At 43.7% G+C, this 14450-nt stretch overlaps 1 protein-coding gene across 3 annotated transcripts in view; it reads left to right on the forward strand.

The window, feature by feature from the left end:
• The window catches only part of CSNK1G1 (casein kinase 1 gamma 1), an 88853-nt gene extending 84933 nt beyond the window's left edge, over positions 1 to 3920 (forward strand). For all 3 annotated transcript variants that reach the window (XM_069765734.1, XM_069765736.1, XM_069765735.1), the window contains one exon: positions 1900 to 3920. In XM_069765734.1, coding sequence (XP_069621835.1) covers positions 1900 to 1957 — 58 coding nt within the window. In that variant the 3' untranslated portion in view covers positions 1958 to 3920. The remainder of the gene's footprint in view (positions 1 to 1899) is intronic.
• The last annotated feature ends 10530 nt before the right edge of the window (positions 3921 to 14450 follow it).

The raw sequence follows: 14450 nt of genomic DNA on the forward strand, positions 1-14450 counted from the left end.
AAGTAAAGGAGCTTTTCTGCCTTTTGAAAGTTTTTGTTAAAATCTTAAAGTAGTAGATAATATGTAACCGAGTAATACTCCTCTTAGTTTGTTCACCTTTCCCATGGCAGCACGTGCCGGTCTCTGCATCGTGACCGCCACTGGTTGAGCGTGTGATCACTCCAGCCAAGCGGTGATATGTCATCACTGGAGGCCAGGATACAGAGACCTGGGACAACATGGCGGGGTCAGTAAGGGGCGTATTATTCAGTCATTCCAATCTTTTTGTAAAATATTTCAGGTGACTGAGCAAACCCCTTAACACAACATATGAGCATTTTATAGTTTCTGCTTCCAATCAATCAGCGGTAAAGCGCAAGGCTTTTGCTAGGAGACATCAACATTAGCGTTTTGATGATGCGTTTCTTTGCCTAAAACCACGTCAAGATTTACGATTATATATGATTTTGTCAGTGTCATGTATTTGACTTAAAAAAAAAAAAAAAATCAAATTAGGAAAGCCATCAATTTCCAAGTTTCAGTCACCACCTCTTTTGACGTTAATGTAATATTCCCATTCTTTAACCTGCTGGGCATGTTGTCTGCATGGCTGCATTCCCCATCCTCTCCCTAGTGTCTCTTGGGTGTATTAATATTTCTCTCTCTTTCTTTCTGTCTTTTAACACACTGTAGCTGCGTGAAAATGCTCAACTTGTGGTGAGTGTCTCTCTTTGAGGAGCGCACACCATGGAGAGGACCCCATGTTCAGTTACCCTCTGGGATTAGCTTGTGTCCCTCTTTAATTACCTGCAGAATAGACTGCTTATCTCAGTTATAAAAACCCTTTGGAAATGTATTAAGAAAGAAGTGGGACAGTCCACATTTTTTGCACTATAGTACACCGCAATATCTGCACATGTTCCAGTAGCCATCTCCTGAGGAACGCTGCTTCATAATTATCCCCAGTGTAAACATGATGGCAGCTACCCGACAAATGAGCAAAACTCCTGTTGGCAATTTTATTTTTTGCACACCTGAAAATAGTTACTGACTGCACAATGTCCCGTGTAAACAGGAGCTGTGCTGCCGATAACTTAATATACATGGGGACATCAGTGCTCGTCAAACTGTGTAAATGAGTGCCACTTGGCACTCGTTACTGGTCTTCCATCGGCCCATATAAAAGAAAGAAGTTATCTGTTTGGGTGCCATGCTCCACACTGATTCTCTTACATTGAGTTGGCTACAACTAATGTCCCTTGAGAAGAAAATCATCAGGCTTGTTGAAATCAAGGATTCTCAAAGATCTGCTATTGGGGAGAATCAAGACACCCCAATACATATTAGATGGTCAATTAGTCCCACTAATATTGTTGAGTTTGGTAGACCTTCAGCTAATGTGTGGGACCACGATATGGCACATCTAGGGTTTTTGGTAACGTATTGGCAGGGATGCCAATTTGCTCCTTTCAGAACTATGGCTGGCCACTCGAGGTCCTATCCTTTTACCCAAACTCCCACTTTGTCTGGCTCAGTTGTTGTCCACTTATCACCTTGTATATTGTCTGCATGCGACACACCAGTGCGTTTCTTGCTCCTCGTCATCCCTCAGATGTCTGTGACCACCCCATGGTGCATTCAGCCTCCACTTACCTTCTGGTTTAGACTTCTCGTCAGTTTAAGGGACAAGCACCTTTGCAGTGATACTAAAAAAGAAACTTGTTTAATGCCAATATCTCTCCTACAAAGCTGTCTGGCCCTTCTGCAGAATCCTCTCTGTGCATTTTGGTGTTTTGTACACTGCCTTTTATTTTAGCATCCCCCTTAATGTAGTTATTAAGCAGCATTTGGTGCACACATCTTTAGCAAATAGTGATCGCAAAATAATTGACCTCTTCTTTTTTTTTTTTTTCATGGCAGGTGCTGCTGTTTTTTTAAAAGAAAAAGGAAGAACCACTCTCAGAGACACCACAAGTGAACTCCATTATCCACTGGGGAGAAAATGATCAGATTAGCGTCTACAGTGTCGCTGTGTCAATGACTCTAGGGCATTGGGGGTGAGGATGTAGGTTCTCTATGGTATAAGTCTTCAGGGGGATATCACCAGAAATTGAATGTCATCGACTATATGTAAGGCCGGCCCAGAAGTGTTTCCTGAGTCCAGGTGCAATAATGCCGATCCTTCATGGCTAAGAGCCCCGAGACAAAGGGCCATGCCTACGGCTCAGAACAGGGACTGCCGGGGGACCACTCTTCCTCTTCCTCTTCCAGTTCATTTGTATTAACTGCATAGGTTACTGCACTCCCTCATTGCTTGAATGCAAAAAAGTCCTAACCACCAACAACCAATATCCCCCCTAAATAGCCATGGTTGGGGGTTGCATCTCACAGCTCCTTACATTTCCCTCATCCAAGTATTTTGGACTGGAGGGAATAGAAACTTGACTACATTTTATTTAGAAACAAAATGATCCCAATCCTTCTTCTTTTGTTCCCCTTCTACACTCCTCTTTTTTTAAATTTCCTTAGAAATAAAGTCTAGACGATTTAAAGCATTCCACAGTAGATGGGCCGCTTCCTGCATGGGTAAATGCCTCTCGGAGTCTGTGTTGCACTACTGGCTTTAAACTAAATATACCTTTTCTTTTCTTCTTTTATTGCTATGACGTGTACATTCTCTTGCTCTGCTGCACGTTCACCTCCGAGCGAGGCTTGGGCTCAGGTTTTAGAATGATGAAGCCTTGTCTCCCTGCTTAGCTTTATGTAAACAGCAGACCACAGCGGATTAAACTGAGGAGAAGTATTTAGTGTTGCTGCTTCAGGGGAAATAAATTCCGAACGGAACTGATAAATGGACTAAATACTATGGGAATACCTCTCTATGCTTGAATTCTTACTGTAGACCTTCTTGCAATGTTATACTTTTATTAGAAACCATCAAGAATCCATCAGTTTATTTTAGCATGGTATTTTAGACTTTACCTTTCCTACAAAACAATACTTTTGTGTTTTGGTTTTCAATTACTGTGGCAGGTAACCAATGTTCTCCTGTGTTCTAGCATACACTGATTTTGGCTGCAAAAAAACTGTGAATTCATTTTTTTTTTGTGCAACTATTTAATCTATATCATGGCTGATTCTATTTTTTTTTTTTATATGGACATGGTTTCATTTGTCAGTCCACGTTTTTTTTTTTTTTTTCTTCCGAAATCATGACATCTAGAACTTTGTATCAATGCAATGAGAAAGCAAGCTTCAATATGGCCATACACGATAATGCAGTAAGCCAACCATGCACAAGTCAGACATGCCACAGTGACTGGTTTCATCCCAAGGTCGGCCAATATGATTTCTGCATCCTATTTCTGTCGTCTCACCCCCCACCCCACTTAGATCCAGTAATGAATCATTTCTTTTCTGTTTTGAGATTGTGAATTATTGCTAATTCAGCGCTCTATAGTTTCTACTGCAGTTTTTTCCGGTTATTGGTGAGCCTTTGATTGCCAGAAGTGACGTTTTCTCATGCACTGATGAGACTGAGATACCTGCTGGTATACAAAACCAAGGTTTCCCTATTGCTCCAGTGCCTTTTATTTGATTCTGATCAGTCTTCATTTCAAGCTTCCAGACACTGAAAACCATTGCCACAAGGAAATGCTTTGTGTGGATGTTCTATTTTTTTTTTTTTGTTTTTGGAGGTAAACAAGGACTTAAGTTATTCCTCCTTCCGTTTCTTACACTTGTCCACATGGATGGATGAATCCCTTCCCCTCAGGAAACTTCAACATTATCCCTTCATTGTACAAAGATCACTTTTTTTTGTATTTTTAAAGGTATATTTAATTTAGAGTATTGCATTGCACTGTAGCTAAAGGGGAATTTTTTTAAGCTGTTTTGTGTTTCTTTTAAGAACTTTAATAAATGTTTGTCTGTTAAATGTTTCTGCCTGAGATGTGTGAATTTTCTATCCTGGAGGGATATGGGTTCGGGACACTGGATGATATCATTTAGTCATGGCTGTAATTAGGCTAGCAAAATACCTACAATGACTGCATTAAAAAAATGTTTTCCATAGATATATTTAATACACATCGGAATAAACTAAGCTAGGAAAAAAATTCTACATTTTTACTCTTTGGTTAAAAACATGTTTGCTGTTTCCTATTACTTGGTTGGTGCACATCTATCGGCTTGGGTGTTTTTCAGGGAAGAAAAGCTACTAATAAAATGTTAAATTATAAAACACAAACCTAATTCCAGATGACAATGCTCACAAATGTCCAAGATAGAACATTGTAGCTGAGCAAATAAATTTGAGTGTAATTGAATTTTACTAGAATTTTTAAAAAAATCCGCATCTGCCAAAATGCAGATTATTTTTTTATTTTATTTTTTATATTTCGCTTCCATAGATTCAGCAAAATAGCGGCCATTGCCACCATGTTTCTGAACCGTAAAAAGCAATTAAAAAAATCCTTATACTTTTAGCACTGCTCATTTCCCCTGCACTCTTCATATCTTCAGATTGCCGTAGGCCTTGGTGAAATCCCCAGCCTTCTCATGCTGGGCAGGGGCTTTTCGGTTTGATGAGCATAGAAGGGTTCCACAAGTGCCTGCAAAGGTCATGTCCCACTCCGAGACGCCAGGACGGTGACTTTTGCAGGTGCATGTGCTGACCCCTGCCAGGCCTAATGAGAATGGCCCTGGAACGTCAGCGCAGCAGACAGATATCTGTAGGCGCGATGAGGAGCGGAGATGCTTGAGAGGTAAGTGGTGAGGATTTTTTTCATATTTTACATATTACTTTTATTATGCTCTGTAGTCTGGAAACAAACCCTGGACATAATAAAAGGACATTGAATTTGGAGATAATAATTTCTCCACTAATCGATTTTCCAGGGAAAATCCACCCAAACAGGCAAATTTTAATTTTGCTTGATAAGCTCTAGAGTAAACATCTAAACTTTGTACTGCCAGTGGTTCAGGACAATTTTAACACTTTTTTTTGTTATAAGTTTTATTTGTATAAATTGAAAAGTTTGAAAACCCCTAACTGAGCAAGGATTAGAGTGGTGCTCCATTCTGAGACATTCATAGCATAGCCATAGGCTATACTGTAAATATTTGATAAATTCAGCACATTAACGAGATGACAAGATGAAGAGATGGCTGTAGATGCTAGCAACTCTCTATTAGACCACATTTAGTATTTGGTCAGTATTTTACATCTGTATTTGTTAGCCAAAATCACTGGAAAAGTATAATAGAAATACGTGTACCACTTTTGCAAAAAATTTTTTTTACCCCCTCCTGGTTGTGATTTACAAATACTGAACGTGTCAACGTGGCCTTATTGTGCATGGGAGTTATGAAATCAGCTGACAGGTTCTGCAAGTTGTGAACTCATGTGCATTTGGAGTTCCTGGCATGACCCCATCCTGCTGACTGGTTAGAGTCACAGAACTGGAACCTCTGTATACTGCTCACACTGCTGCCCACCCTGTCCTTCTGATCAAATACTAGAGATACCAGGGGTGATGAGGGAAGAAGCTGCTCACACTGCTGTCCACCCTGTCCTTCTGATCGAACGCTGGAGATACCAGGGGTGCTGAGATAAGAGGCTGCTCACACTGCTGTCCACCCTGTCGTTCTGATCGAACACTGGAGATACCAGGGGTGATGAGGTAAGAAGAGGCAGCTCACACTGCTGTTCACCCTGTCCTTCTGATCAAATACTAGAGATACCAGGGGTGCTAGGGTAAGTAGAGGCTGCTCACACTGTTGTTCACCTTATATCCTCTTATACTGAAGATATCGGGGGTCCTGAGGTAATGGGCTGCTCATACTGTAGTCTACCCGGCCTTTTTCATCCAATACCAGAGATATATCTGGTACACAGAGGTAAGAGCCTGTTCACATTGCTGTCCACCCTTTCTGATCTTACCTCAGCACCCCTGGTATCTTTATCAGGGAGAAACATTTGATTACAACAAAGACACATTCCCAACCTGCAGACACTCCTCATCCTGCTGTCACCACCAATGCACAGGCGCTGCTGCAGTTAGTGTCCCTATTACTGCACCTGCTGTTTGGCACAATATTAGTGCTCCTCTTAGTGCCACGCATAATAATGCCCACCACTCTACCCCTTACATAGCAATAATGCATCCTTTGTGCCCACTAGATGGTAAAAATGCCCTTAAAAATGAATGCCCTAATATAAGTGTCCACATTTCTCCCCTATGACGGCCACAATACTAAGTGCCCACTTAACCCCCATAGCTTTTTCGGTTTTGCGTTTTTGGCTCCCCTCCTTCCCAGAGCCATACTTTTTTATTTTTCCGTCAGTATGGCCATGTGAGGGATTATTTTTTGCGGGAAGAGTTGTACTTTTGAACGACACCATTGGTTTTACCATGTCGTGTACTAGAAAATGGGGAGACAAAATCCAAGTGCTGTGAAATTGCAAAAAAAAGTGCAATCCCACCCTTGTTTATTTATTTTTTTGCTAGGTTCATGAAATGCTCAAACTGACATACCATTATGATTCTCCAGGTCATTGCGAGTTCATAGACACCAAACATGTCTAGGTTCTTTTTTATTTAAGTAGTGAAAAAAATTGCGCAATTTTCCGTTACCCATAGCGTCTCCATTTCTCGTGATCTGGGGTCGGTTCAGGGCTTATTTTTTGCGTGCCGAGCTGACGTTTTTAGTGATACCTTTTTGGTGCAGATACGTTCTTTTGATCGCCCGTTATTGCATTTTAATGCAATGTCACAGCGACCAAAAAAAACTTGTTATAGGTAGCTTCTCTTTGGGTGGGCCCATCTGAGTGCGGAGCACAGGGGTGACAGCACCTTCTGCCCAATCGCTAGCAAAGCTACTGAGAGTAAAGGTACCGTCACATTTAGCGACGCTGCTGCGATCTAGACAACGATCCCGATCGCTGCAGCGTTGCTGTGTGGTCGCTGGAGAGCTGTCACACAGACAGGTCTCCAGCGACCATCTATGCGAAGTCCCCTGGTAACCAGGGTAAACATTGGGTTACTAAGCGCAGGGCCGCGCTTAGTAACCCGATGTTTACCCTGGTTACCAGCGTAAACGTAAAAAAAACAAGCACTACATACTTACATTCCGGTGTCTGTCCCCCGGCGCTGTGCTTCTCTGCACTGACTGTTAGCGCCGGCCGGAAAGCACAGCGGTGATGTCACCGCTGTGCTCTGCTTTCCGGCCGGCGCTTACACAGTGCAGAGAAGCACAGCGCCGGGGGACAGACACCGGAATGTAAGTATGTAGTGTTTGGTTTTTTTTACGTTTACGCTGGTAACCAGGGTAAACATCGGGTTACTAAGCGCGGCCCTGCGCTTAGTAACCCGATGTTTACCCTGGTTACCAGTGAAGACATCGCTGAATCGGCGTCGCACACGCCGATTCAGCGATGTCTGCGGGAGTCCAGCGACGAAATAAAGTTCTGGACTTTCTGCTCCGACCAACGATGGCACAGCAGGATCCTGATCGCTGCTGCCTAGGTCAAACTCAACTATATCGCTAGCCCGGACGCTGCAACGTCACGGATCGCTAGCGATATCGTTCAGTGTGAAGGTACCTTTAATGTTTTCTTGTCAGTAGATAGGTCTGTTGCAGTGTGGCATTCAGGCATACTCTTGTAGAGTCAGCTGGCAGCAGCCCAAGAAATCTAAAGTGAGATATACTGTTGGGAAAATAAATATTTGATACACTGTTGATTTAGCAAGTTTTCTCACTTACAAAGAATAGAGAGGTTCTATGCCAGCCTCATTGGTGTGCATTTTTTCTACTAGGCAGCCAACCCCTCCATAATCTCGTAGGTGTGGGGGTGGCTGTTTCTAGCAGTAGTTTGCACCTGTGCTGCCCCTGCCTTTATTAGTGGGGGCCTGCTGCATCCTGCTCATGCATTTGTCATCTGACAGGTTTTGGTAAGGCTTTTTCCTTACGGCATGTTTTTCTCAATTTTTCTATATTACCTGTTTTCGCCATCACTTCATCCAGCAAGGACTCGTCTCTGCAGAAAATAAGTTATCTAGAGCAGGGGTCCCCAACTCCAGTCCTCAAGGCCCACCAACATGTCATGTTTTCAGGATTTCCTTAGTTTTGCCCAGGTAATAATTGCACCACCTGTGCAATGCAAAGGAAATCCTGAAAACATGACCTGTTGGTGGGCCTTGAGGACTGGAGTTGGGGACCTCTGATCTAGAGCACATTCCCCAATTTCCCCCCCAACCTCTATACTATGCCAGATGAAAAAAAAAAAGCAACTGTCACCCTGCACAGTAACAGGACCTCTCCTCCCCCGCACTGAAAACCGTATCCTCAAAAATATCCTTTAATTAGCCCCTACAGTAATAATATCCCACATTCTGTACCCCATGGGTCCAGCCATTCTGCCTCATGTGTTTCCATACTGACCCATGTGCTCCATATTCCCATAGTCATCCATAATATAATGCATCCCATAGTCATAGCCCCATAGCGGTATAATGCCAAAAGTATTTAAAAAAAAAAAAAAGTTACTAAAAAAAAATTAAATCTCCCCCCTTTTGCCCCATTCAAAATGAAACAAAAAATATCAAACCTACACAAGTGGTATTGCTGAGTTCAGAATTGCCCAATCTATCTATAAAAAAAAAAAAAAGATTAACCTCATCACTAAACAGCGTAGCGAGGGAAAAAAGTCAAAATGCCAGAATTGTTTTTTTTTTGTTGCCGCGACATTGCATTAAAATGCAATAAAGGGCGATCAAAACAACATATCTGCACCAAAATGGTATAATTGAAAACGTAAGCTCGGCACGCAAAAAATAAGCCCTCACCCAACCCGAGATCACGAAAAATGGAGACGCTACGGGTATCGGAAAATGGCGCAATTTATTTTTATTTTATACAAAGTTTGGAATTTCTTTTTACCACTTAAATAAAAAAGAACCTACACATGTTAGGTGTCTATGAACTCGTAATGACCTGGAGAATCCTAATGGCAGGTCACTTTTAGCATTTGGTGAACATGGTAAATAGAAATCCAAAACAACTTTTGACATTGCACTTTTTTTTGCAATTTCACCGCACTTGGAATTTCTTTCTCGTTTTTGAGTAAATGATATAGTAAAACCAATGGTGTCGTTCAAAAGTACAACTCGTCCCGCAAAAAACAAGCCCTCACATGGCCATAGTGACGGAATAATAAAAAAGTTATGGCTCTGGGAAGAAGGGAAGCAAAAAATGAAAAAGGGCAAGGTCTTGATGGGGTTAATGGCCTATTTATGGTTTAACCCATTACCTTCCTGTGCCATGTTACATCAGACACCTGCTCCCTGAATGGACAGAGTCAAAACATGAAAACACAAGCTCTCATGTGACTGTGGATGGAAGATATAAAAGTTATGACTATTTGAGGGAAAAAAAGCACAAGTAAAAATGGAAATTGCAGCATAAATATTGTGCAAGTCATGAAAGACAGGTGTGGACAGATATTGGGCAAGAATTCTTAGCTTGCATGATATCGGCCACAGTTCATAAGCGTCTACAAGCCTAAGGGTACCGTCATACACTGCCATTTCGATCGCTACGACGGTACGATTCGTGACGTTCCATCGATATCGTTACGATATCGCTGTGTCTGACACGCAGCAGCGATCAGGGATCCTGCTGAGAATCATACGTCGTAGCAGATCGTTTAGAACTTTCTTTCGTCGCTGGATCTCCCGCTGTCATCGCTAGATCGGTGTGTGTGACACCGATCTAGCGATGCGTTCGCTTGTAACCAGGGTAAACATCGGGTTATTAAGCGAAGGGCCGCGCTTAGTAACCCGATGTTTACCCTGGTTACAAGCGTAAAACTAAAAAAAAAAAAACAGCACATACTTACATTCCGGTGTCCGTCAGGTCCCTTGCCGTCTGCTTCCCGCACTCAGTGACTGCCGGCCGTAAAGTGAAAGTAGAGCACAGCGGTGACGTCACCGCTGTGCTTTCACTTTCACTTTACGGCCGACAGTCACTGAGTGCGGGAAGCAGACGGCAAGGGACCTGACGGACACCGGAATGTAAGTATGTGCTGTTTGTTTTTTTTTACGCTGGTAACCAGGGTAAACATCGGGTTACTAAGCGCGGTCCTGCGCTTAGTAACCCGATGTTTACCCTGGTTACCCAGGGACCTCGGCATCGTTGGTCGCTGGAGAGCTGTCTGTGTGACAGCTCCCCAGCGACCACACTACGATTTACCTACGATCACGGCCAGGTCATTTCGCTGGTCGTGATCGTAGGTAAATCGTATAGTGTGACGGTACCCTAAGGATGGAGTCACACTAGTGTATGCCATCGGATGCGATATGCTAATGACCCTCGGCTCCTGCTCTGCTGTCAGCGGGAGCCGAGTGTTATGTGTCTGTGCTCCGAGCCTCTCGCACAGAAAGGATCGGAGCACAGCTGTGGAGGAGGCAGAGAAAGTCATTTCTCAATCTCCTCCATTGCCAGGGTCCGCCTATAACGCACAGCACTCAAGTGATATCCGAGTGCTGTGCGTTGTCACTCGCACCCATATAAGGGCTCCTTCTCGCGTGAAATACGGCCGAGTCTCGCAGGTTAAAACCCGGCTCTGCCGCCGGCACTCCAGAGCGGAACGTGCAGCTCCGTGTATTGCTGCACGCTCCGCTCTGGAGTGCCGGCAGCAGAGCCGGGTTTTAACCTGCGAGACTCGGCCGTATTTCATGCAAGTGAGGAGCCTTAAGCCTATGGGTGCGAGTGAGACATTTCTCGTGAGTGTTGGTGACAATTGCTGCATGCTGTGATTTCACTCGCACACTGAAAACGGCTGAGAAAAAAAACGGTGATGTGAGCTGCCCCATAGCAGAATACTGGTCCGAGTGCTATGTGATTTTTTTTATTTTTTATCACATAGCACTCGTCCGTATTGCGGTCTAGTGTGACTCCGGCCTTATGCAGGTGTCTTCTAGACATGGAGTCCGTGTGTCGCCATAACGGCTCTTTTCCACTTGCAAGATATACAGTACGTCCGAGCAGGGCCGGCGTCAGCACCCGGGCAAGTGCCGAGGCCCTGAGCAGGCAGGGGGCCCACTCGCCGTCAGGGACACTGGTGCGCTATGGCGCCGGCCCCCGTGAGTGGACCCCCCGCCTGCTCCAAGCCCCGGCACTTGCGATACTTACCTCTCCCGGTTCCAGCACTGCAGCGTCTTCCATCCCCTGACTGTGACGTTCAGGTCAGAGGGCGCGATGACGTCACCAGTGCGCGCCCTCTGCCTGAGCAGTCGCAGCACTGAGAGCAGGAAGACGCCGACAGTGAGGAGTCCGGAGCAGAGCAGCGACACGCAACGAGAGGTGAGTATTTCTTTTTTTTTTTTTTTTTTGTATTTGGAGCAATTTATGGGGACCATCAGAAGGGGCCCATATATTGAGCATTATATGGGGCTAATTTAATATGGAGCATCTTATGGGGCCAATTTAATAGGGAGCATCTTATGGGGCCAATTACATAAGGAGCAGTATATGGGGCCAATAATATATGAAGCATCTTATGGGACTAATTATATATGGAGCATTATATGGGGCCCATTATACATGGAGCAACTTTTGGGGCAAATTATTTTTGGAGCATTACGATATGGGACCCATTCTGTATGGAGCAATATATGGGACTCTATACTGTATGGGGCCAATCATATACTGTATGGAGCATTATATGCGGCTCGTTATATATGGAGCAATAGATGGCGCTCATCATATACTGTATGGAGAATTATATGTGGCTCAATATACTGTATGGAGCATTATATGGGGTCAATTCTGTATGGAGCAATATACAGGTCCTTCTCAAAAAATTAGCATATAGTGTTAAATTTCATTATTTACCATAATGTAATGATTACAATTAAACTTTCATATATTATAGATTCATTATCCACCAACTGAAATTTGTCAGGTCTTTTATTGTTTTAATACTGATGATTTTGGCATACAACTCCTGATAACCCAAAAAACCTGTCTCAATAAATTAGCATATTTCACCCATCCAATCAAATAAAAGTGTTTTTTAATAACAAACAAAAAAAAACATCAAATAATAATGTTCAGTTATGCACTCAATACTTGGTCGGGAATCCTTTGGCAGAAATGACTGCTTCAATGCGGCGTGGCATGGAGGCAATCAGCCTGTGACACTGCTGAGATGTTATGGAGGCCCAGGATGCTTCAATAGCGGCCTTAAGCTCATCCAGAGTGTTGGGTCTTGCGTCTCTCAACTTTCTCTTCACAATATCCCACTGATTCTCTATGGGGTTCAGGTCAGGAGAGTTGGCAGGCCAATTGAGCACAGTAATACCATGGTCAGTAAACCATTTACCAGTGGTTTTGGCACTGTGAGCAGGTGCCAGGTCGTGCTGAAAAATGAAATCTTCATCTCCATAAAGCATTTCAGCCGATGGAAGCATGAAGTGCTCCAAAATCTCCTGATAGCTAGCTGCATTGACCCTGCCCTTGATGAAACACAGTGGACCAACACCAGCAGCTGACATGGCACCCCACACCATCACTGACTGTGGGTACTTGACACTGGACTTCAGGCATTTTTGCATTTCCTTCTCCCCAGTCTTCCTCCAGACTCTGGCACCTTGATTTCCGAATGACATGCAAAATTTGCTTTCATCAGAAAAAAGTACTTGGGACCACTTAGCAACAGTCCAGTGCTGCTTCTCTGTAGCCCAGGTCAGGCGCCTCTGCCGCTGTTTATGGTTCAAAAGTGGCTTTACCTGGGGAATGCGGCACCTGTAGCCCATTTCCTGCACACGCCTGTGCACGGTGGCTCTGGATGTTTCCACACCAGACTCAGTCCACTGCTTCCTCAGGTTCCCCAAGGTCTGGAATCGGTCCTTCTCCACAATCTTCCTCAGGGTCCGGTCTCCTCTTCTCGTTGTACAGCGTTTTCTGCCACATTGTTTCCTTCCAACAGACTTACCATTGAGGTGCCTTGATACAGCACTCTGGGAACAGCCTATTTGTTGAGAAATTTCTTTCTGGGTCTTACCCTCTTGCTTGAGGGTGTCAATGATGGCCTTCTTGACATCTGTCAGGTCGCTAGTCTTACCCATGATGGGGGTTTTGAGTAATGAACCAGGCAGGGAGTTTATAAAAGCCTCAGGTATCTTTTGCATGTGTTTAGAGTTAATTAGTTGATTCAGAAGATTAGGGTAATAGGTCGTTTAGAGAACCTTTTCTTGATATGCTAATTTATTGAGACAGGTTTTTTGGGTTATCAGGAGTTGTATGCCAAAATCATCAGTATTAAAACAATCAGGGTATGTTCACACGGTGCGGTTTTTGCTGCGGATCCGCAGCGGATTTGCAGCCGTTTTCCATGTGGTGTACAGTACAATGTAACCCTATGGAAAACAAAACCCGCTGTGCACATGATCCTGAATTTCCCTTAAAAAAACGCGCGGAAACGCTGCGCAAAAAAAGAAGTACCATGTCAATTCTTTCTGCGGATTCTGCAGCGGTTTTCAGCCTGCACCAATAGGAAAGTGCAGTTGAAAACCCGCAGAGGAATCCGCAGAAGAAACCGCATGAAAATCCGCAGTGAAAACCGCACTGATTATTCACTGCGGATTTTCCAAAAAAGGTCCGGAAAAATCCGCAGGGAAATCAGGAACGTGTGAACATACCCTCAAAGACCTGACAAATTTCAGTTGGTGGATAATGAATCTATAATATATGAAAGTTTAATTGTAATCATTACATTATGGTAAATAATGAAATTTAACACTATATGCTAATTTTTTGAGAAGGACCTGTATGCGGCTCATTCTGTATGCAGCACTCTGTGGTGCCCATTATACTGTATGGAGCATTATATGGGGCTCATTATTCTGTATGGAGTACTACGTGCTGCCCATTATACTGTATGGAGCAATTTATGGGGCTAATTATTCTGTTTGGAGCAATGTATGGGGCTCATTATTCTGTATAGAGGACTATGTGGTGCCAATTATACTGTATTAGATGGTGGCCCGATTCTAACACATCGGGTATTCTAGAATATGCATGTCCACGTAGTATATTGCCGTCACATAGTACATTGCCCAGCCCACGTAGTATATAGCAATGTGGGCATCATATCCCTGTTAAAAAAAATAATTAAAATAAAAAATAGTTATATACTCACCCTCCGTTGGCCCCTGGATCCAGGAAACGTTTACCGGCGCTCCGGTCTCAAGAGTGCATTGCGGTCTCGCAAGACCGTTGTCATCATCTCACGAGATCGCAATGCATGGACCGGTCACCGGAGCGTCGCGAGCGGGAAAGGCGCCGGAAGGTGAGTATATTATTTTTTATTTTTAACATTAGATCTTTTTACTATTGAGGCTGCTCACGCAGCCTCAATAGTAAAAACTTGGTCACACAGGGTTAATAGCGGCGGTAATGGAGTG

Source organism: Ranitomeya imitator, chromosome 4 (assembly GCF_032444005.1).
Source record: "Ranitomeya imitator isolate aRanImi1 chromosome 4, aRanImi1.pri, whole genome shotgun sequence".
NCBI classification, from domain to species: Eukaryota; Metazoa; Chordata; class Amphibia; order Anura; family Dendrobatidae; genus Ranitomeya; species Ranitomeya imitator.